The sequence below is a fragment of the Hyperolius riggenbachi genome, chromosome 2, assembly GCF_040937935.1.
Source record: "Hyperolius riggenbachi isolate aHypRig1 chromosome 2, aHypRig1.pri, whole genome shotgun sequence".
Classification (NCBI taxonomy): Eukaryota; Metazoa; Chordata; class Amphibia; order Anura; family Hyperoliidae; genus Hyperolius; species Hyperolius riggenbachi.
Genome location: NC_090647.1, coordinates 572,394,741 through 572,419,038, shown reverse-complemented (window position 1 = coordinate 572,419,038; position 24,298 = coordinate 572,394,741). Strand labels below are relative to the sequence as shown.

Below are 24,298 nucleotides of genomic sequence, written 5' to 3'. Positions count from 1 at the left end.
TAGAGCCAGAGGACAGAGAGGTGGAGCCAGGGTCACTACACAGAAGCTGTGGACAGAGAAGTGGAGTCAGGGGACAGAGGGGTGGAGCCAGGGTCACTACAAAGGAGTTGGGGGACAGAGAGGTGGAGTCAGGGGACAGAGAGGTGGAGTCAGGGAACAGAGAGGTGGAGTCAGGGGACAGAGAGGTGGAGTCAGGGGACAGAGGGGTGGAGCCAGGGTCACTACACAGGAGTTGGAGGAAAAGATGCTTTGTCAGTCATTAGGTAGATAATGGCATACAAGGCGCTCCACTACCTGTGCAGTATTAGTGCAGACTCCCTGCTATGTCTGGGGGGTGTGGTTAGGAGACGCTATGTCTGGGGGGTGTGGTTAGGAGGCGGAGTCTGTTGATGGAGTGTCGCACATATTTCACATACATAAAGCAAAGAGCAGGGTGTGAACTCGGGTTTATGACCAGTTACAGCTACAGACTTGGTGAAGCAGAGATCTCCATTAAGCTGGATGTGAACATGGCTGCTGCCTGGATCTGTGCTCACCGCAGCATATGAGGGTCACTAGAAGCCCCGCCTTTTATCAGTATCACACCTGCCTACCCAGAATCCCCTGCTACTCACTGGCGACAGTCCCAGCGAATCCCAGGACAAATCGTCTCTCTTCTGTATCCTCATCTTCCAACTCCTTCTGCAGAAGAGAATCCACGAAACTCAGCACTGTCCGAGAGGCCAACGTGAAGAAATCCGATGACTTCTCCTGCAAGCATGGAAGATGGGAGCCCCAATTACTAGGAGGGAGTGTCATGTGACCAGGATTACTAGGAGGGAGTGTCATGTGACCAGGATTACTAGGGCTGCAGGGGTGTCATGTGACCAGGATGACTAGGACTGCAGGGGGTGTCATGTGACCAGGATTACTAGGACTGCAGGGGTGTCATGTGACCAGGATCACTAGGACTGCAGGGGGTGTCATGTGACCAGGATGACTAGGGCTGCAGGGGTGTCATGTGACCAGGATTACTAGGAGGGAGTGTCATGTGACCAGGATCACTAGGACTGCAGGGGTGTCATGTGACCAGGATTACTAGGACTGCAGGGGTGTCATGTGACCAGGATCACTAGGACTGCAGGGGTGTCATGTGACCAGGATTACTAGGGCTGCAGGGGTGTCATGTGACCAGGATTACTAGGAGGGAGTGTCATGTGACCAGGATCACTAGGACTGCAGGGGTGTCATGTGACCAGGATTACTAGGACTGCAGGGGTGTCATGTGACCAGGATCACTAGGACTGCAGGGGTGTCATGTGACCAGGATTACTAGGGCTGCAGGGGTGTCATGTGACCAGGATGACTAGGACTGCAGGGGGTGTCATGTGACCAGGATTACTAGGGCTGCAGGGGGTGTCATGTGACCAGGATGACTAGGGCTGCAGGGGTGTCATGTGACCAGGATTACTAGGAGGGAGTGTCATGTGACCAGGATTACTAGGGCTGCAGGGGTGTCATGTGACCAGGATTACTAGGGCTGCAGGGGGTGTCATGTGACCAGGATGACTAGGACTGCAGGGGGTGTCATGTGACCAGGATTACTAGGAGGGAGTGTCATGTGACCAGGATTACTAGGGCTGCAGGGGGTGTCATGTGACCAGGATGACTAGGACTGCAGGGGGTGTCATGTGACCAGGATTACTAGGAGGGAGTGTCATGTGACCAGGATTACTAGGACTGCAGGGGGTGTCATGTGACCAGGATGACTAGGACTGCAGGGGGTGTCATGTGACCAGGATTACTAGGAGGGAGTGTCATGTGACCAGGATTACTAGGAGGGAGTGTCATGTGACCAGGATTACTAGGGCTGCAGGGGGTGTCATGTGACCAGGATGACTAGGACTGCAGGGGGTGTCATGTGACCAGGATTACTAGGAGGGAGTGTCATGTGACCAGGATTACTAGGGCTGCAGGGGGTGTCATGTGACCAGGATGACTAGGACTGCAGGGGGTGTCATGTGACCAGGATTACTAGGAGGGAGTGTCATGTGACCAGGATTACTAGGACTGCAGGGGGTGTCATGTGACCAGGATTACTAGGACTGCAGGAGGTGTCATGTGACCAGGATTACTAGGGCTGCAGGGGTGTCATGTGACCAGGATGACTAGGACTGCAGGGGGTGTCATGTGACCAGGATTACTAGGAGGGAGTGTCATGTGACCAGGATTACTAGGGCTGCAGGGGGTGTCATGTGACCAGGATGACTAGGACTGCAGGGGGTGTCATGTGACCAGGATTACTAGGAGGGAGTGTCATGTGACCAGGATTACTAGGACTGCAGGGGGTGTCATGTGACCAGGATGACTAGGACTGCAGGGGGTGTCATGTGACCAGGATTACTAGGAGGGAGTGTCATGTGACCAGGATTACTAGGAGGGAGTGTCATGTGACCAGGATTACTAGGGCTGCAGGGGGTGTCATGTGACCAGGATGACTAGGACTGCAGGGGGTGTCATGTGACCAGGATTACTAGGAGGGAGTGTCATGTGACCAGGATTACTAGGGCTGCAGGGGGTGTCATGTGACCAGGATGACTAGGACTGCAGGGGGTGTCATGTGACCAGGATTACTAGGAGGGAGTGTCATGTGACCAGGATTACTAGGACTGCAGGGGGTGTCATGTGACCAGGATTACTAGGACTGCAGGAGGTGTCATGTGACCAGGATTACTAGGGCTGCAGGGGTGTCATGTGACCAGGATGACTAGGACTGCAGGGGGTGTCATGTGACCAGGATTACTAGGACTGCAGGAGGTGTCATGTGACCAGGATCACTAGGACTGCAGGGGTGTCATGTGACCAGGATTACTAGGGCTGCAGGGGTGTCATGTGACCAGGATTACTAGGACTGCAGGAGGTGTCATGTGACCAGGATCACTAGGACTGCAGGGGTGTCATGTGACCAGGATTACTAGGACTGCAGGGGGTGTCATGTGACCAGGATTACTAGGACTGCAGGGGGTGTCATGTGACCAGGATGACTAGGACTGCAGGGGGTGTCATGTGACCAGGATTACTAGGGCTGCAGGGGGTGTGATGTGACCAGGATTACTAGGGCTGCAGGGGGTGTCATGTGACCAGGATTACTAGGGCTGCAGGGGGTGTGATGTGACCAGGATTACTAGGGCTGCAGGGGGTGTCATGTGACCAGGATTACTAGGACTGCAGGGGGTGTCATGTGACCAGGATTACTAGGACTGCAGGGGGTGTCATGTGACCAGGATTACTAGGGCTGCAGGGGTGTCATGTGACCAGGATTACTAGGACTGCATGGAGTGTCATGTGACCAGGATCACTAGGACTGCAGGGGGTGTCATGTGACCAGGATTACTGGGACTGCAGGGGGTGTCATGTGACCAGGATTACTAGGGCTGCAGGGGGTGTCATGTGACCAGGATTACTAGGACTGCAGGGGGTGTCATGTGACCAGGATTACTGGGACTGCAGGGGGTGTCATGTGACCAGGATTACTGGGACTGCAGGGGGTATCATGTGACCAGGATCACTAGGACTGCAGGGGGTGTCATGTGACCAGGATCACTAGGACTGCAGGGGTGTCATGTGACCAGGATTACTAGGGCTGCAGGGGGTGTCATGTGACCAGGATTACTGGGACTGCAGGGGGTGTCATGTGACCAGGATCACTAGGACTGCAGGGGGCGTCATGTGACCAGGATCACTAGGACTGCAGGGGGTGTCATGTGACCAGGATCACTAGGACTGCAGGGGTGTCATGTGACCAGGATTACTAGGGCTGCAGGGGGTGTCATGTGACCAGGATTACTGGGACTGCAGGGGGTGTCATGTGACCAGGATCACTAGGACTGCAGGGGGCGTCATGTGACCAGGATTACTAGGACTGCAGGGGGCGTCATGTGACCAGGATCACTAGGCCTGCAGGGGTGTCATGTGACCAGGATTACTAGGACTGCAGGGGGTGTCATGTGACCAGGATCACTAGGACTGCAGGGGGTGTCATGTGACCAGGATGACTAGGACTGCAGGGGTGTCATGTGACCAGGATTACTAGGACTGCAGGGGGTGTCATGCGACCAGGATGACTAGGACTGCAGGGGGTGTCATGTGACCAGGATTACTAGGGCTGCAGGGGGTGTGATGTGACCAGGATTACTAGGGCTGCAGGGGGTGTCATGTGACCAGGATTACTAGGACTGCAGGGGGTGTCATGTGACCAGGATTACTAGGACTGCAGGGGGTGTCATGTGACCAGGATTACTAGGGCTGCAGGGGTGTCATGTGACCAGGATTACTAGGACTGCATGGAGTGTCATGTGACCAGGATCACTAGGACTGCAGGGGGTGTCATGTGACCAGGATTACTGGGACTGCAGGGGGTGTCATGTGACCAGGATTACTAGGGCTGCAGGGGGTGTCATGTGACCAGGATTACTAGGACTGCAGGGGGTGTCATGTGACCAGGATTACTGGGACTGCAGGGGGTGTCATGTGACCAGGATTACTGGGACTGCAGGGGGTATCATGTGACCAGGATCACTAGGACTGCAGGGGGTGTCATGTGACCAGGATCACTAGGACCGCAGGGGTGTCATGTGACCAGGATTACTAGGGCTGCAGGGGGTGTCATGTGACCAGGATTACTGGGACTGCAGGGGGTGTCATGTGACCAGGATCACTAGGACTGCAGGGGGCGTCATGTGACCAGGATCACTAGGACTGCAGGGGGTGTCATGTGACCAGGATCACTAGGACTGCAGGGGTGTCATGTGACCAGGATTACTAGGGCTGCAGGGGGTGTCATGTGACCAGGATTACTGGGACTGCAGAGGGTGTCATGTGACCAGGATCACTAGGACTGCAGGGGGCGTCATGTGACCAGGATTACTAGGACTGCAGGGGGCGTCATGTGACCAGGATCACTAGGCCTGCAGGGGTGTCATGTGACCAGGATTACTAGGACTGCAGGGGGTGTCATGTGACCAGGATCACTAGGACTGCAGGGGGTGTCATGTGACCAGGATGACTAGGACTGCAGGGGTGTCATGTGACCAGGATTACTGGGACTGCAGGGGGTGTCATGTGACCAGGATCACTAGGACTGCAGGGGGTGTCATGTGACCAGGATTACTGGGACTGCAGGGGGTGTCATGTGACCAGGATCACTAGGACTGCAGGGGGCGTCATGTAACCAGGATTACTAGGGCTGCAGGGGGTGTCATGTGACCAGGATTACTAGGACTGCAGGGGGTGTCATGTGACCAGTTGGCTGATGGTGTAATGGTTAAGGGCTCTGCCTCTGACACAGGAGACCAGGGTTCGAATCTCGGCTCTGCCTGTTCAGTAAGCCAGCACTAATTCAGTAGGAGACCTTTGGCAAGTCTCCCTTACACTGCTACTGCCAATAGAGCGCGCCCTAGTGGCTGCTGCTCTGCTCTGGCGCTTTGAGTCCGCAAGGAGAAAAGCGCAATATAAATGTTATTTGTCTTGTCTTGTCTTGTCTACTAGGACTGCAGGGGGTGTCATGTGACCAGGATTACTAGGACTGCAGGGGGTGTCATGTGACCAGGATTACTAGGACTGCAGGGGGTGTCATGTGACCAGGATGACTAGGACTGTAGGGGGTGTCATGTGACCAGGATCACTAGGACTGCAGGGGGTGTCATGTGACTAGGATGACTAGGACTGCAGGGGGTGTCATGTGACCAGGATGACTAGGACTGTAGGGGGTGTCATGTGACCAGGATCACTAGGACTGCAGGGGGTGTCATGTGACCAGGATGACTAGGACTGCAGGGGGTGTCATGTGACCAGGATCACTAGGCCTGCAGCGGTGTCATGTGACCAGGATTACTAGGGCTGCAGCGGTGTCATGTGACCAGGATGACTAGGACTGCAGGAGGTGTCATGTGACCAGGATCACTAGGACTGCAGGGGGTGTCATGTGACCAGGATGACTAGGACTGCAGGGGGTGTCATGTGACCAGGATGACTAGGACTGTAGGGGGTGTCATGTGACCAGGATCACTAGGACTGCAGGGGGTGTCATGTGACCAGGATGACTAGGGCTGCAGGGGGTGTCATGTGACCAGGATCACTAGGCCTGCAGCGGTGTCATGTGACCAGGATTACTAGGGCTGCAGCGGTGTCATGTGACCAGGATGACTAGGACTGCAGGAGGTGTCATGTGACCAGGATTACTAGGACTGCAGGGGGTGTCATGTGACCAGGATGACTAGGACTGTAGGGGGTGTCATGTGACCAGGATCACTAGGACTGCAGGGGGTGTCATGTGACCAGGATGACTAGGACTGCAGGGGGTGTCATGTGACCAGGATCACTAGGCCTGCAGGGGGTGTCATGTGACCAGGATCACTAGGGCTGCAGCGGTGTCATATGACCAGGATTACTAGGACTGCAGGGGTGTCATGTGACCAGGATTACTAGGACTGCAGGGGGTATCATGTGACCAGGATTACTAGGACTGCAGGGGTGTCATGTGACCAGGATTACTAGGACTGCAGGGGTGTCATGTGACCAGGATCACTAGGGCTGCAGGGGTGTCATGTGACCAGGATTACTAGGACTGCAGGGGGTGTCATGTGACCAGGATCACTAGGACTGCAGGGGGTGTCATGTGACCAGGATCACTAGGACTGCAGGGGGTGTCATGTGACCAGGATTACTAGGACTGCAGGGGGTGTCATGTGACCAGGATTACTAGGCCTGCAGGGGTATCATGTGACGAGGATCACTAGGACCGCAGGGGGTGTCATGTGACCAGGATTACTAGGACTGCAGGGGGCGTCATGTGACCAGGATTACTAGGACTGCAGGGGGTGTGATGTGACCAGGATTACTAGGACTGCAGGGGGTATCATGTGACCAGGATTACTAGGACTGCAGGGGGTGTGATGTGACCAGGATGACTAGACCTGCAGGGGGTGTCATGTGACCAGGATTACTAGGACTGCAGGGGGTGTCATGTGACCAGGATTACTAGGACTGCAGAGGGTGTCATGTGACCAGGATCACTAGGACTGCAGGGGGTGTCATGTGACCAGGATTACTAGGACTGCAGGGGGTGTCATGTGACCAGGATTACTAGGCCTGCAGGGGTATCATGTGACCAGGATTACTAGGACTGCAGGAGGTGTCATGTGACCAGGATTACTAGGACTGCATGGGGCGTCATGTGACCAGGATTACTAGGACTGCAGGGGGTGTGATGTGACCAGGATTACTAGGCCTGCAGGAGTGTCATGTGACCAGGATCACTAGGACTGCAGGGGGTGTCATGTGACCAGGATTACTAGGCCTGCAGGGGGTGTCATGTGACCAGGATCACCAGGACTGCAGGGGGTGTCATGTGACCAGGATCACTAGGACTGCAGCAGTGTCATGTGACCAGGATCACTAGGCCTGCAGGGGGTGTCATGTGACCAGGATTACTAGGACTGCTGGGGGTGTCATGTGACCAGGATCACTAGGACTGCAGGGGTGTCATGTGACCAGGATTACTAGGACTGTAGGGGGTGTCATGTGACCAGGATTACTAGGACTGCAGGGGTGTCATGTGACCAGGATCACTAGGACTGCAGGGGTGTCATGTGACCAGGATTACTAGGACTGCAGCAGTGTCATGTGACCAGGATTACTAGGACTGCAGGGGTGTCATGTGACCAGGATGACTAGGACTGCAGGGGGTGTCATGTGACCAGGATTACTAGGACTGCAGGGGTGTCATGTGACCAGGATTACTAGGACTGCAGCAGTGTCATGTGACCAGGATTACTAGGACTGCAGGGGTGTCATGTGACCAGGATTACTAGGACTGCAGGGGGTATCATGTGACCAGGATTACTAGGACTGCAGGGGTGTCATGTGACCAGGATTACTAGGACTGCAGGGTTGTCATGTGACCAGGATTACTAGGACTGCAGGGGGTGTCATGTGACCAGGATCACTAGGACTGCAGGGGGTGTCATGTGACCAGGATCACTAGGACTGCAGGGGGTGTCATGTGACCAGGATGACTAGGACTGTAGGGGGTGTCATGTGACCAGGATCACTAGGACTGCAGGGGGTGTCATGTGACCAGGATGACTAGGGCTGCAGGGGGTGTCATGTGACCAGGATCACTAGGCCTGCAGCGGTGTCATGTGACCAGGATTACTAGGGCTGCAGCGGTGTCATGTGACCAGGATGACTAGGACTGCAGGAGGTGTCATGTGACCAGGATTACTAGGACTGCAGGGGGTGTCATGTGACCAGGATGACTAGGACTGTAGGGGGTGTCATGTGACCAGGATCACTAGGACTGCAGGGGGTGTCATGTGACCAGGATGACTAGGACTGCAGGGGGTGTCATGTGACCAGGATCACTAGGCCTGCAGGGGGTGTCATGTGACCAGGATCACTAGGGCTGCAGCGGTGTCATATGACCAGGATTACTAGGACTGCAGGGGTGTCATGTGACCAGGATTACTAGGACTGCAGGGGGTATCATGTGACCAGGATTACTAGGACTGCAGGGGTGTCATGTGACCAGGATTACTAGGACTGCAGGGGTGTCATGTGACCAGGATCACTAGGGCTGCAGGGGTGTCATGTGACCAGGATTACTAGGACTGCAGGGGGTGTCATGTGACCAGGATCACTAGGACTGCAGGGGGTGTCATGTGACCAGGATCACTAGGACTGCAGGGGGTGTCATGTGACCAGGATTACTAGGACTGCAGGGGGTGTCATGTGACCAGGATTACTAGGCCTGCAGGGGTATCATGTGACGAGGATCACTAGGACCGCAGGGGGTGTCATGTGACCAGGATTACTAGGACTGCAGGGGGCGTCATGTGACCAGGATTACTAGGACTGCAGGGGGTGTGATGTGACCAGGATTACTAGGACTGCAGGGGGTATCATGTGACCAGGATTACTAGGACTGCAGGGGGTGTGATGTGACCAGGATGACTAGACCTGCAGGGGGTGTCATGTGACCAGGATTACTAGGACTGCAGGGGGTGTCATGTGACCAGGATTACTAGGACTGCAGAGGGTGTCATGTGACCAGGATTACTAGGACTGCAGGAGGTGTCATGTGACCAGGATTACTAGGACTGCATGGGGCGTCATGTGACCAGGATTACTAGGACTGCAGGGGGTGTGATGTGACCAGGATTACTAGGCCTGCAGGAGTGTCATGTGACCAGGATCACTAGGACTGCAGGGGGTGTCATGTGACCAGGATTACTAGGCCTGCAGGGGGTGTCATGTGACCAGGATCACCAGGACTGCAGGGGGTGTCATGTGACCAGGATCACTAGGACTGCAGCAGTGTCATGTGACCAGGATCACTAGGCCTGCAGGGGGTGTCATGTGACCAGGATTACTAGGACTGCTGGGGGTGTCATGTGACCAGGATCACTAGGACTGCAGGGGTGTCATGTGACCAGGATTACTAGGACTGTAGGGGGTGTCATGTGACCAGGATTACTAGGACTGCAGGGGTGTCATGTGACCAGGATCACTAGGACTGCAGGGGTGTCATGTGACCAGGATTACTAGGACTGCAGCAGTGTCATGTGACCAGGATTACTAGGACTGCAGGGGTGTCATGTGACCAGGATGACTAGGACTGCAGGGGGTGTCATGTGACCAGGATTACTAGGACTGCAGGGGTGTCATGTGACCAGGATTACTAGGACTGCAGCAGTGTCATGTGACCAGGATTACTAGGACTGCAGGGGTGTCATGTGACCAGGATTACTAGGACTGCAGGGGGTATCATGTGACCAGGATTACTAGGACTGCAGGGGTGTCATGTGACCAGGATTACTAGGACTGCAGGGTTGTCATGTGACCAGGATTACTAGGACTGCAGGGGGTGTCATGTGACCAGGATCACTAGGACTGCAGGGGGTGTCATGTGACCAGGATCACTAGGACTGCAGGGGGTGTCATGTGACCAGGATCACTAGGACTGCAAGGGGGTGTCATGTGACCAGGATTACTAGGACTGCAGGGGGTCTCATGTGACTAGGATTACTAGGACTGCAGGGAGTGTAATGTGACCAGGATCACTAGGACTGCAGGGGGTGTCATGTGACCAGGATTACTAGGACTGCAAGGGGGTGTCATGTGACCAGGATTACTAGGACTGCAGGGGGTGTCATGTGACCAGGATTACTAGGACTGCAGGGGGTGTCATGTGACCAGGATTACTAGGACTGCAGGGGGTCTCATGTGACCAGGATTACTAGGACTGCAGGGAGTGTAATGTGACCAGGATCACTAGGACTGCAGGGGGTGTCATGTGACCAGGATTACTAGGACTGCAAGGGGGTGTCATGTGACCAGGATTACTAGGACTGCAGGGGGTCTCATGTGACCAGGATTACTAGGGCTGCAGGGGGTGTCATGTGACCAGGATTACTAGGGCTGCAGGGGGTGTCATGTGACCAGGATTACTAGGACTGCAGGGGGTGTCATGTGACCAGGATTACTAGGACTGCAGCAGTGTCATGTGACCAGGATTACTAGGACTGCAGGGGGTGTCATGTGACCAGGATTACTAGGGCTGCAGGGGGTGTCATGTGACCAGGATTACTAGGACTGCAGGGGGTGTCATGTGACCAGGATTACTAGGACTGCAGGGGGTGTCATGTGACCAGGATCACTAGGACTGCAGCGGTGTCATGTGACCAGGATTACTAGAACTGCAGCAGTGTCATGTGACCAGGATTACTAGGACTGCAGCGGTGTCATGTGACCAGGATTACTAGGGCTGCAGGGGGTGTCATGTGACCAGGATTACTAGGACTGCAGGGGTGTCATGTGACCAGGATTACTAGGACTGCAGGGGGTGTCATGTGACCAGGATTACTAGGACTGCAGGGGTGTCATGTGACCAGGATTACTAGGCCTGCAGGGGTGTCATGTGACCAGGATTACTAGGACTGCAGGGGGTGTCATGTGACCAGGATTACTAGGACTGCAGGGGGTGTCATGTGACCAGGATTACTAGGACTGCAGGGGGTGTCATGTGACCAGGATTACTAGGGCTGCAGCGGTGTCATGTGACCAGGATTACTAGGACTGCAGGGGGTGTCATGTGACCAGGATTACTAGGACTGCAGCAGTGTCATGTGACTGGGCAGTATGAACACTGTGGATTGGGAGGGGGAGGGGGTATTGAAGATCTGTCCTCATCACTCACCATAGCCAGAATGGTCTTCACTGCCTCTTCTCTGTTAGAGACGCCCCAAAGCAACGTGCAGAGTGCAGAGCCCATGTGTGTGCAGTAATCAGCCTGCTGGAGGAGCTGTTCCTGGAGGCTGGAGAGCTGGGCAAGAAGAGACATATTCTCCTACAGTGATACAGAGACAAGAGAGGTTATACTCTGCCTGTATAGAACACCTAGCCCCGTCTCCCCCGCTGGGCCCGGTACATCTCAGGAGTCACGCCCCCTCGCTGTCTCCCCCGCTGGGCCCGGTACATCTCAGGAGTCACGCCCCCTCGCTGTCTCCCCCGCTGGGCCCGGTACATCTCAGGAGTCACGCCCCCTCGATGTCTCCCCCGCTGGGCCCGGTACATCTCAGGAGTCACGCCCCCTCGCTGTCTCCCCCGCTGGGCCCGGTACATCCCAGGAGTCACGCCCCCTCGCTGTCTCCCCCGCTGGGCCCGGTACATCTCAGGAGTCACGCCCCCTCGCTGTCTCCCCCGCTGGGCCCGGTACATCTCAGGAGTCACGCCCCCTCGCTGTCTCCCCCGCTGGGCCCGGTACATCTCAGGAGTCACGCCCCCTCGATGTCTCCCCCGCTGGGCCCGGTACATCTCAGGAGTCACGCCCCCTCGCTGTCTCCCCCGCTGGGCCCGGTACATCCCAGGAGTCACGCCCCCTCGCTGTCTCCCCTGCTGGGCCCGGTACATCTCAGGAGTCACGCCCCCTCGCTGTCTCCCCCGCTGGGCCCGGTACATCTCAGGAGTCACGCCCCCTCGCTGTCTCCCCCGCTGGGCCCGGTACATCTCAGGAGTCACGCCCCCCTCGCTGTTTCCCCCACTGGGCCCGGTACATCTCATGAGTCACACCCCCTCGCTGTCTCCCCGGGGGGGCACGGTACATCTCAGGAGTCACGCCCCCTCGCTGTCTCCCCCGCTGGGCCCGGTACATCTCACTTGCTGGTGCACCTAGGGGAGGATGGAGGCAACCCAGGAGGACAGCGGGTGAATGATCTCCTGAAGGGGGCTGGAGAAGCCTCAGGTATGTATAAAGTTATTTTTCTTCCCCAGCTCAGGTACACTTTAAAAGCAAAGACATGCTGAGAGCTGACATCACTGTAATGTATGGTAAGTCAGACTATATTTTATATATAAATTGTTCTCAGCAACAGAATATGTTGGTACCTCTCTAGACTTCAGATATTCACCCTGACACACCTCCAGGCGGGCCCGGGCGTGGTCACAGTCTTCCTCCTTCCCCTCCAGTGCTGGAAAAATAATGAGATTTTATTAAGCACAACCAGGTACCATCGGCACTACATCTCCCCCCCCCCCCCCCCCGATAGAATGAAGCCATGCTGCTGGACAATATCTCTATACTATGACTCACCACTCTCTGCTGCCTCCAGCCTCTGCACACTCTCCACCAGCTCCGAGTTCACAATCTGTGGCAGAAATTCCTTCATCTGCATCACTTCTGTGGTCAGACGCTCCAAGTCCCTCCTCCTCACCAGCACAAACTCCGCCTCCGAGGAACCAGACATTGAAGGCCGACACTTTGCGCCTGTGTTCAAGGAGAGATCATGTGACTGATGTAATTTCTAATGATTGAATCGTAGCACAAGAGAGGAGAGGAAAGAACCAATCAAGTGTGAGACAGAGGGAGTCTACACCATGTGAGTACAGAGGGGGTGAGACAGAGGAGGTCTATACCATGTGTATACAGAGGGGGTGAGGCAGAGGAAGTCTATACCATGTGAGTACAGAGGGGGTGAGGCTGAGGAGGTCTATACCATGTGAATACAGAGGGGGTGGGGCAGAGGAGGTCTATACCATGTGACTATAGAGGGGGTGAGGCAGAGGAGGTCTATACCATGTGACTATAGAGGGGGTGAGGCAGAGGAGGTCTATACCATGTGACTATAGAGGGGTGAGGCTGAGGAGGTCTATACCATGTGAGTACAGAGGGGTGAGGCTGAGGTCTATACAATGTGAATACAGAGGGTGTGAGACAGAGGAGGTCTATACCATGTGAGTACAGAGGGGTGAGGCTGAGGAGGTCTATACCATGTGAATACAGAGCGGGGTGAGGCTGAGGAGGTCTATACCATGTGAATACAGAGGGGGTGAGGCAGATGAGGACTATACCATGTGAATACAGAGGGGGTGAGGCAGAGGAAGTCTATACCATGTGAATACAGAGGGGGTGAGGCTGAGGAGGTCTATTACATGTGAATACAGAGGGGGTGAGGCAAAGGATGTCTATACCATGTGAATACAGAGGGGGTGAGACAGAGGAGGTCTATACCATGTGAGTACAGAGGGGGTGAGGCTGAGGAGGTCTATACCATGTGAATACAGAGGGTATGAGGCAGAGGAGGTCTATACCATGTGACTATGGAGGGGGTGAGGCAAAGGATGTCTATACCATGTGAATACAGAGGGTATGAGGCAGAGGAGGTCTATACCATGTGAATACAGAGGGTGTGAGACAGAGGAGGTCTATACCATGTGAGTACAGAGGGGTGAGGCTGAGGAGGTCTATACCATGTGAGTACAAAGGGGTGAGGCTGAGGAGGTCTATACCATGTGAGTACAGAGGGGTGAGGCAGAGGAGGTCTATACCATGTGAGTACAGAGGGGTGAGGCTGAGGAGGTCTATACCATGTGACTATGGAGGGGGTGAGGCAGAGGAGGTCTATACCATGTGAGTACAGAGGGGTGAGGCTGAGGAGGTCTATACCATGTGAGTACAGAGGGGGTGGGGCAGAGCAGGTCTATACCATGTGAGTACAGAGGGGTGAGGCTGAGGAGGTCTATACCATGTGAGTACAGAGGGGTGAGGCTGAGGAGGTCTATACCATGTGAGTACAGAGGGGGTGAGGCAGATGAGGTCTATACCATGTGAATACAGAGGGGGTGAGGCAGAGGACGTCTATACCATGTGAATACAGAGGGGGTGAGGCTGAGGAGGTCTATTACATGTGAATACAGAGGGGGTGAGGCAAAGGATGTCTATACCATGTGAATACAGAGGGGGTGAGGTTGAGGAGGTCTATACCATGTGAATACAGAGGCGGTGGGGCAGAGGAGGTCTATACCATGTGAATACAGAGCGGGGTGAGGCTGAGGAGGTCTATACCATGTGAGTACAGAGGGGTGAGGCAGAGGAGGTCTATACCATGTGAGTACAGAGGGGTGAGGCTGAGGAGGTCTATACCATGTGAATACAGAGGGGGTGAGGCTGAGGAGGTCTATTACATGTGAATACAGAGGGGGTGAGGCAAAGGAGGTCTATACCATGTGAGTACAGAGGGGTGAGGCAGAGGAGGTCTATACCATGTGAGTACAGAGGGGTGAGGCTGAGGAGGTCTATACCATGTGAGTACAGAGGGGGTGGGGCAGAGGAGGTCTATACCATGTGAATACAGAGGGGGTAAGGCTGAGGAAGTCTATACCATGTGAATACAAAGAGGGTGAGGCAGAGGAGGTCTATACCATGTGAATACAGAGGGGGGAGGCAGAGGAGGTCTATACCATGTGAATACAGAGGGGGTGAGGTTGAGGAGGTCTATACCATGTGAGTACAGAGGGGTGAGGTTGAGGAGGTCTATACCATGTGAATACAGAGGGGTGAGGCTGAGGAGGTCTATACCATGTGAATACAGAGGGGGTGAGGTTGAGGAGGTCTATACCATGTGAGTACAGAGGGGTGAGGCTGAGGAGGTCTATACCATGTGAGTACAGAGGGGTGAGGCTGAGGAGGTCTATACCATGTGAATACAGAGGGGGGAGGCAGAGGAGGTCTATACCATGTGAATACAGAGGGGGTGAGGTTGAGGAGGTCTATACCATGTGAGTACAGAGGGGTGAGGTTGAGGAGGTCTATACCATGTGAATACAGAGGGGTGAGGCTGAGGAGGTCTATACCATGTGAATACAGAGGGGGTGAGGTTGAGGAGGTCTATACCATGTGAGTACAGAGGGGTGAGGCTGAGGAGGTCTATACCATGTGAATACAGAGGGGGTGAGGCAGAGGAGGTCTATACCATGTGAATACAGAGGGGGTGAGGCAGAGGAGGTCTATACCATGTGAGTACAGAGGGGGTGAGGCAGAGGAGGTCTATACCATGTGAATACAGAGGGGGTGAGGCTGAGGAGGTCTATACCATGTGAATACAGAGGGGGTGAGGCTGAGGAGGTCTATACCATGTGAATACAGAGGGTGTGAGACAGAGGAGGTCTATACCATGTGAGTACAGAGGGGTGAGGCTGAGGAGGTCTATACCATGTGAATACAGAGGGGGTGAGGCTGAGGAGGTCTATACCATGTGAATACAGAGGGGGTGAGGCTGAGGAGGTCTATACCATGTAAGTACAGAGGGGTGAGGCTGAGGAAGTCTATACCATGTGAATACAGAGGGGTGAGGCTGAGGAGGTCTATACCATGTGAGTACAGAGGGGGTGGGGCAGAGGAGGTCTATACCATGTGAGTACAGAGGGGTGAGGCTGAGGAAGTCTATACCATGTGAGTACAGAGGGGTGAGGCTGAGGAAGTCTATACCATGTGAGTACAGAGGGGGTGGGGCAGAGGAGGTCTATACCATGTGAATACAGAGGGGGTGAGGCTGAGGAAGTCTATACCATGTGAGTACAGAGGGGGGAGGCAGAGGAGGTCTATACCATGTGAGTACAGAGGGTGTGAGGCTGAGGAGGTCTATACCATGTGACTATGGAGGGGGTGAGGCAGAGGAGGTCTATACCATGTGACTATAGAGGGGGTGAGGCAGAGGAGGTCTATACCATGTGAATACAGAGGGGTTGAGGCAGAGGAGGTCTATACCATGTGAATACAGAGGGGGGAGGCAGAGGAGGTCTATACCATGTGAATACAGAGGGGGTGAGGCTGAGGAGGTCTATACCATGTGAATACAAAGGGGGTGAGGCAGAGGAGGTCTATACCATGTGAGTACAGAGGGGGTGAGGCAGAGGAGGTCTATACCATGTGACTATGGAGAGGGTGAGGCAGAGGAGGTCTATACCATGTGAATACAGAGGGGGTGAGGCAGAGGAGGTCTATACCATGTGACTATGGAGGGGTGAGGCAGAGGAAGTCTTTACCATGTGACTATGGAGGGGGTGAGGCAGAGGAGGTCTATACCATGTGAATACAGAGGGGGTGAGGCTGAGGAGGTCTATACCATGTGACTATGGAGGGGGTGAGGCAGAGGAAGTCTTTACCATGTGAATACAGAGGGGGTGAGGCAGAGGAGGTCTGTACCATGTGAATACAGAGGGGGTGAGGCTGAGGAGGTCTATACCATGTGACTATGGAGAGGGTGAGGCAGAGGAGGTCTATACCATGTGACTATGGAGAGGGTGAGGCAGAGGAGGTCTATACCATGTGACTACGGAGGGGTGAGGCAGAGGAAGTCTTTACCATGTGACTATGGAGGGGGTGAGGCTGAGGAGGTCTATACCATTTGAATACAGAGGGGGTGAGGCAGAGGAGGTCTATACCATGTGACTATGGAGGGGGTGAGGCAGAGGAGGTCTATACCATGTGACTATGGAGGGGGTGAGGCAGAGGAGGTCTATACCATGTGACTATGGAGAGGTTGAGGCAGAGGAGGTCTATACCATTTGAATACAGAGGGGGTGAGGCAGAGGAGGTCTATACCATGTGACTATGGAGGGGGTGAGGCAGAGGAAGTCTATACCATGTGACTATGGAGGGGGTGAGGCAGAGGAGGTCTATACCATGTGACTACGGAGGGGGTGAGGCAGAGGAGGTCTATACCATGTGACTATGGAGGGGGTGAGGCAGAGGAGGTCTATACTATGTGAATACAGAGGCGGTGAGGCAGAGGAGGTCTATACCATGTGACTATGGAGGGGGTGAGGCAGAGGAGGTCTATACCATGTGACTATAGAGGGGGTGAGGCAGAGGAGGTCTATACCATGTGAATACAGAGGGGTTGAGGCAGAGGAAGTCTATACTATGTGACTATGGAGGGGGTGAGGCAGAGGAGGTCTATACCATGTGACTATGGAGGGGGTGAGGCAGAGGAGGTCTATACCATGTGACTATGGAGGGGGTGAGGCAGAGGAAGTCTATACCATGTGACTATGGAGGGGGTGAGGCAGAGGAGGTCTATACCATGTGACTATGGAGGGGGTGAGGCAGAGGAGGTCTATACCATGTGACTATAGAGGGGGTGAGGCAGAGGAGGTCTATACCATGTGACTATGGAGGGGGTGAGGCTGAGGAGGTCTATACCATGTGAGTACAGAGGGGTTGAGGCAGAGGAAGTCTATACTATGTGACTATGGAGGGGGTGAGGCAGAGGAGGTCTATACCATGTGACTATGGAGGGGGTGAGGCAGAGGAGGTCTATACCATGTGACTATGGAGGGGGTGAGGCAGAGGAGGTCTATACCATGTGAGTACAGAGGGGTGAGGCAGAGGAAGTCTATACCATGTGAATATGGAGGGGGTAAGGCAAAGGAGGTCTATACCATGCGACTGCTGACGGAGACTGCTGCTGGAAATTAACCTCTATGCACGGTTCCCCAAGAAGTTTACCAGAAAAAGTTCCAAAAAGGATCCACTGACTCTCATGCGGACGTGGCTAGCCGAGGCCGGCTTCAGACTGCGCACTGGCGGCAGCGATACAGCCCAGGCGCCGCCCGCCAATAACAAGCCTTTGGGAATTACCATGTTAGTACGTGGTAATGCCCGCCAGGCTCAGATCCAAGCAGGAAATGACGCCCGCTTGCGCTGACCTCCTGTTTGGGAAATACGGAAGTGTGTGCCGGCTTCCTTCTGAAAATCCCTGCGTCACCATAAACGTACACAACTTTCGGTCCACGGCATGTCGTCACACAGGTCGTGCAGTAACGTCGGTATGCTCCCGCGGTAGATCGGCAACTTCTGGCGCTGTATGAAAGCACCTGTAGGCTTTCAGTAGCATAGCAGAGCAGTAAAATGACCCACTGCACCAGTGTGAAAGGGCCCTTAAGTAAAAGACTTTTGATGCTCTTGCGGATCTGATGCTCCATGACCAGCTCCTCGCTGAATGTGCTGCAGACGTGAAGCAGTTTGTGGTGAAGAGGAAGCCTGGCAGACACTTCTGTCACGACCCGAATACCAGAAATTTGCAAACCTGTTGAAATGGACAGTCGCAAACTCCTGGTACCTGACGCCACAAATCACCAGTACCTGACGGGGACAGAGCCATGTCCCAGAGCTGGAGAAAAGGCTGGCACTTTGAAGCGCGAGTCCACCAGGCCCTGGTGTGAGCTGAGTCGTCGGCCTGGTCACACCATGCAATCCTGTTACGCAGGGAGGCCGACCCGACCACCCAGCCAGGAGGCTAGCACTATGACAACACTGATCCCTAAGGAGGATAACACCTCCGCACCTACTTCTCCCTCTGTATGGCTGGTTGTGGCCTCCGGGATCCACAGCAGCTCCCACAATCAGCCTGTCACTGTGAATGGCCAGACGGTCACTGGCTTCCAAGACACTGGCGCAGAGGTTACCTTGGTCAGTTCACACCTTGTTACAGCAAAGGATAGCCTTCCAGCCAAATACCTCACTCTCATAGCTCCCAACTGCCCCTCTTTGGGAGCCCTGACCCCCTTTCCTCCTCATTTGTCCCTCTTTCAGGACTTTGTCCCTCTTTCTATGTAAATATATATATTTCTCTACTGAAAATGTGTTTGAATCTAAACTTTCTTTCCATCCTTTAAATTGATATACAGTGATGGGAAAAACTATTTGCCCCCTTCCTGATTTCTTATTCTTTTGCATGTTTGTCACACCTGAATGTTTCGGCTCATCAAAAAGCGTTAACTATTAGTCAAAGATAACATAATTGTACACAAAATGCAGTTTTAAATGATGGTTTTTATTATTTACTGATAAAAAAAAACTCCAAACCTACATGGCCCTGTGTGAAAAAGAAATTGCCCCCTGAACCTAATAACTGGTTGGGCCACCCTTAGCAGCAATAACTGCAATCAAGCGTTTGCGATAACTTGCAACAAGTCTTTTACAGCGCTCTGGAGGAATTTTGGCCCAATCATCTTAGCAGCATTGTTGTAATTCAGCTTTATTTGAGGGTTTTCTAGCATGAACCGCCTTTTTAAGGTCATGCCACAACATCTCAATAGGATTCAGGTCAGGACTTTGACTAGGCCACTCCAAAGTCTTCATTTTGTTTTTCTTCAGCCATTCAGAGGTGGATTTGCTGGTATGTTTTGGGTCATTGTCCTGCTGCAGCACCCAAGATCGCTTCAGCTTGAGTTGACGAACAGATGGTTGGACATTCTCCTTCAGGATTTTTTGGTAGACAGTAGAATTCATGGTTCCATCTATCACAGCAAGCCTTCCAGGTCCTGAAGCAGCAAAGCAACCCCAGACCATCACACTACCACCACATTTTACTGTTGGTATGATGTTCTTATTCTGAAATGCTGTGTTACTTCTACGCAAGATGTAACGGGACACGCACCTTCCAAAAAGTTCAACTTTTGTCTCGTCGGTCCACAAGGTATTTTCCCAAAAGTCTTGGCAATCATTGAGATGTTTTTTAGCAAAATTGAGACGAGCCTTAATGTTCTTTTTGCTTAAAAGTGGTTTGAGCCTTGGATATCTGCCATGCAGGCCATTTTTGCCCAGTCTCTTTCTTATGGTGGAGTCGTGAACACTGACCTTAATTGAGGCAAGTGAGGCCTGCAGTTCTTTAGATGTTGTCCTGGGGTCTTTTGTGGCCTCTCGGATGAGTTTTCTCTGCGCTCTTGGGGTAATTTTGGTCGGCCGGCCACTCCTGGGAACGTTCATCACTGTTCCATGTTTTTGCCATTTGTGGATAATGGCTCTCACTGTGGTTCACTGGAGTCCCAACGCTTTAGAAATGGCTTTATAACCTTTACCAGAATGATAGATCTCAATTACTTTTGTTCTCATTTGTTCCTGAATGTCTTTGGATCTTGGCATGATGTGTAGCTTTTGAGGTGCTTTTGGTCTACTTCTCTGTGATTTCTTGATTGAAACAGGTGTGGCAGTAATCAGGCCTGGGGGTGACTACAGAAATTGAACTCAGGTGTGATAAACCACAGTTAAGTTATTTTTTAACAAGGGGGGCAATCACTTTTTCACACAGGGCCATGTAGATTTGGGGCCTGATTCACAAAGCTGTGCTAACAGTTAGCACGCTGGTGAAAAGCCCTTTATCACGCCTAAACTCAGTTTAGGCATGATAAGTTTAGGTGTGATAAGTTTAGGTGTGATAAGTTTAGGCATGATAAGTTTAGGCATGATAAGTTTAGGCATGATAAGTTTAGGCATGATAAGTTTAGGTGTGATAAGTTTAGGTGTGATAAGTTTAGGCATGATAAGTTTAGGTGTGATAAGTTTAGGCGTGATAAGTTTAGGCATGATAAGTTTAGGTGTGATAAGTTTAGGTGTGATAAGTTTAGGCGTGATAAGTTTAGGCATGATAAGTTTAGGTGTGATAAGTTTAGGCATGATAAGTTTAGGTGTGATAAGTTTAGGTGTGATAATTTTAGGTGTGATAAGTTTAAGTGTGATAAGTTTAGGCATGGTGGGCCTGATTCACAAAGCGGTGCTAACAGTTAGCACCCTGGTGAAAAGCCCTTTATCATGCCTAAACTCAGTTTAGGCATGATAAGTTTAGGTGTGATAAGTTTAGGTGTGATAAGTTTAGGCATGATAAGTTTAGGCGTGATAAGTTTAGGTGTGATAAGTTTAGGCATGATAAGTTTAAGCACCAACTGCGTTAGCACCGCAGTGCACAGCTGATCAAAAGTTTTGCGCTAGCAAAGTCTGGTGCACTTCGCATACAGTTTAATGGCGCTGCTTTGCGTGCGGGACTTTGCATGCTATCTACACTTATCTAAACTTAGCATGCCTAAACTTATCACACCTAAACTTATCACACCTAAACTTATCACACCTAAACTGGCTTTGCACCAGCGTGGTGCAATGGTTATCACGCCTAAAGTCTCTAACTGGGTTAGCACCGCTTTGTGAATCGAGCCCGATAAGTTTAGGTGTGATAAGTTTAGGCATGATAAGTTTAGGTGTGATAAGTTTAGGCGTGATAAGTTTAGGTGTGATAAGTTTAGGCATGATAAGTTTAGGCGTGATAAGTTTAGGTGTGATAAGTTTAGGTGTGATAAGTTTAGGCGTGATAAGTTTAGGTGTGATAAGTTTAGGCGTGATAAGTTTAAGCACCAACTGGGTTAGCACCGCAGTGCACAGCTGATCAAACGTTTTGCGCCAGCAAAGTCTGGTGCACTTCACATAGGGCTCGATTCACAAAGCGGTGCTAACCCAGTTAGAGACTTTAGGCGTGATAACCATTTTTATCATGCCTAAACTCAGTTTAGGCATGATAAGTTTAGGCATGATAAGTTTAGGCATGATAAGTTTAGGCATGATAAGTTTAGATAAGTTTAGATCGCATGCAAAGTCCCGCACGCAAAGCAGCGCCATTAAACTCTATGCAAAGTGCACCAGACTTTGCTAGCGCAAAACTTTTGATCAGCTGTGCACTGCGGTGCTAACCCAGTTGGTGCTTAAACTTATCACGCCTAAAAACTTATCACACCTAAACTTATCACACCTAAACTTATCATGCCTAAACAGAGTTTAGGCGTGATAAAGGGCTTTTCACCAGGGTGCTAACTGCTAGCACCGCTTTGTGAATCAGGCCCATAGAGTTTAATGGCGCTGCTTTGCGCGCGGGACTTTGCGCGCGATCTAAACTTATCTAAACTTATCATGCCTAAACTGCTTTTCACCAGCGTGGTGCAATGGTTATCACGCCTAAAGTCTCTAACTGGGTTAGCACCGCTTTGTGAATCAGGCCCTTGGAGTTTTTTTCCTCACTAATGAATAAAAACCATCATTTAAAACTGCATTTTGTGTTCAATGATGTTATCTTTGACTAATAGTTAACGGTTTTTGATGAGCAGAAACATTTAAGTGAGACAAACATGCAAAAGAATAAGAAATCAGGAAGGGGGCAAACATCACTTCACTGTATTACTAATTTTAAAATGTTAATATGAAGGAGAATGAACCAGGATAGAAAGGACCAGCGTTTTTCTTATGAAAACTTTATGGTATGTGTGACTAGGGGTGTGATTAGGGCGTGATAAGGGGTGTGACAGGGGCGTGGCTTAAGTGTCCCTCTTTCTCATCTCAAAAAGTTGGGAGGTATGCACTCTGACTGGAGTCGGAGGCACTCGATTGCATGTTGTACAAGCCCAAGTCACCCTTGACTGGGGAATGGGATGTCACAAGCGAGTTGTTGGGTTGTGGATGATATCCCTGTTGACACCGTACTTGGCACTGATCTGGGCCCCCTTGTGTGCCGTTACGAGTACCCTGCAGACTCGCAGGAGACCCAAACCGGACTCCCTGACCAAAACCAGGCACTGTACAAAGATTTGGGGAAACAGGGAGACTGGGACACACTTCTACTCTACCTAACGCATCTAGATGGGAGGTATCAAATGTAAATGTGCAATTAACCTAATGTCATCTGCCTATATCTGCACCTGTCATTATGTGTCAGTGATAACTGTGATGTAGATTGTACGTTACCTGTTCTGGCCATTACACATGGCCATGGCCAGCTGTGTAACCAAGGTAACATGTCATGTGATAATAATGTGATGTGATACTAATATGTACTAATGCGTACATGCGCTGGCGGACGCTTCCAGTGTCGCCAGTGACCTGAGCTCAGATGGGGCTTTCGGGACAGAACCAACAGTTCCTCTACCTCCATCTGACCCCCGCGTCACGGGTAACTCTCTGCAGCTGACTCCCTTTGTCACCGGTCAGCTGGAGGAGACTGGGGGGCTACATTCCTGCAGGCCTTGAGGAGAGATCCCAGTCTGGAAGCACTTAGGGCTGAAACTGCCAAGCCACCAGCCGAGGGCGCTCCATACAAAGTGTATTGGGAAAATAACAGACTATACAGCAAAGCTGTCCAGCCTATGAAAGGTGACGCAGGTGGGAACACGAGGCGATTGGTTGTCTCTAATAAATTCCAGACAAAGGTACTCAAGGCAGCCCATGATATCCCACTAGTGGGACACTTAAGTACCAGAAAGACCCACAAACGTCTTCAGAACCCCTATCACTGACCCATGATGGGAATAGACATAAAGCTGCTGCCGGTCGTGTACCATGTGCCAGAGGGTGAAGAGGACCACGAGTACCCGAAAGGTACTGCCTATAATTATAGAGCCCTTCCAGAGGGTGGCAGTGGATATAATTGGCCCCCTGCCCATTGCTAGATTGGGCAAGCGGTACATTTTATCGGTCGTAGAGTATGCCACCCGTTATCCAGAGGGGGTAGCGCTGTCTTCACTTAGATGGGCCGCGGTAGCAGACGCCTTATTCTGGATTCCCTCTCATGTGGGGTGTCAGGAATATACTGGGGTGCTTATGATGTAAGGATAATATTTTCATTTGCCAGTCTGCTATGTACTTCAGATGCGTATGTATGGGTCATCATCTGGCTTTGGGGAAGCTGTACTTGTCTGTGTGACAGTGTGGAATATGATTACCCTCAGTTCCTCGGAGAGCAGGGAGCTAATTAGAAGCCTTATTGTCCCATTATACAAATCAGGACATAGTCAGGGAACTTCAAAGACCTACATTTGCATCTAAAGAGGACTTAAGTGAATAATGCTTGGGTAATCAGACAATGGCAGAAGTGAAGTGTTGAAGTCCTTGACACCTGAAACATTTACACTTCTGTTGAGGAAGTGAAGAACTGTAGGCTAAGTCAGGAAGAGTAGCTGCACCAAAAGTTGACATGTGTGTTAAACACTATTTCATTGTGAGGAAATTGAATTATTGCTGGAGGTGCAAACTATACCCTGTAAATTACATCTATTGGAAGTATTTTCATGTATGTGGGCTATTGTACATTTTTCACAGGTGGATGTTAGATCTCTGGAGATCCAATTATGACTGAGGATGTAATTAAATCTAGCTTCCCCCCGTCCA

General features: G+C 52.0%; 1 protein-coding gene across 1 annotated transcript in view; it reads right to left on the bottom strand.

Moving 5' to 3' along the window:
- HSF2BP (heat shock transcription factor 2 binding protein) overlaps positions 1–24,298 on the bottom strand; it is an 83,019-nt gene that overhangs the window by 38,322 nt on the left and 20,399 nt on the right. Inside the window, exons 2-5 of the mRNA XM_068271039.1 lie at positions 12,629–12,802; positions 12,424–12,506; positions 11,237–11,386; positions 615–750 (exon numbers count right to left, since the gene is read on the bottom strand). Coding sequence (XP_068127140.1) covers positions 615–750; positions 11,237–11,386; positions 12,424–12,506; positions 12,629–12,782 — 523 coding nt within the window. The 5' untranslated portion in view covers positions 12,783–12,802. The remainder of the gene's footprint in view (positions 1–614; positions 751–11,236; positions 11,387–12,423; positions 12,507–12,628; positions 12,803–24,298) is intronic.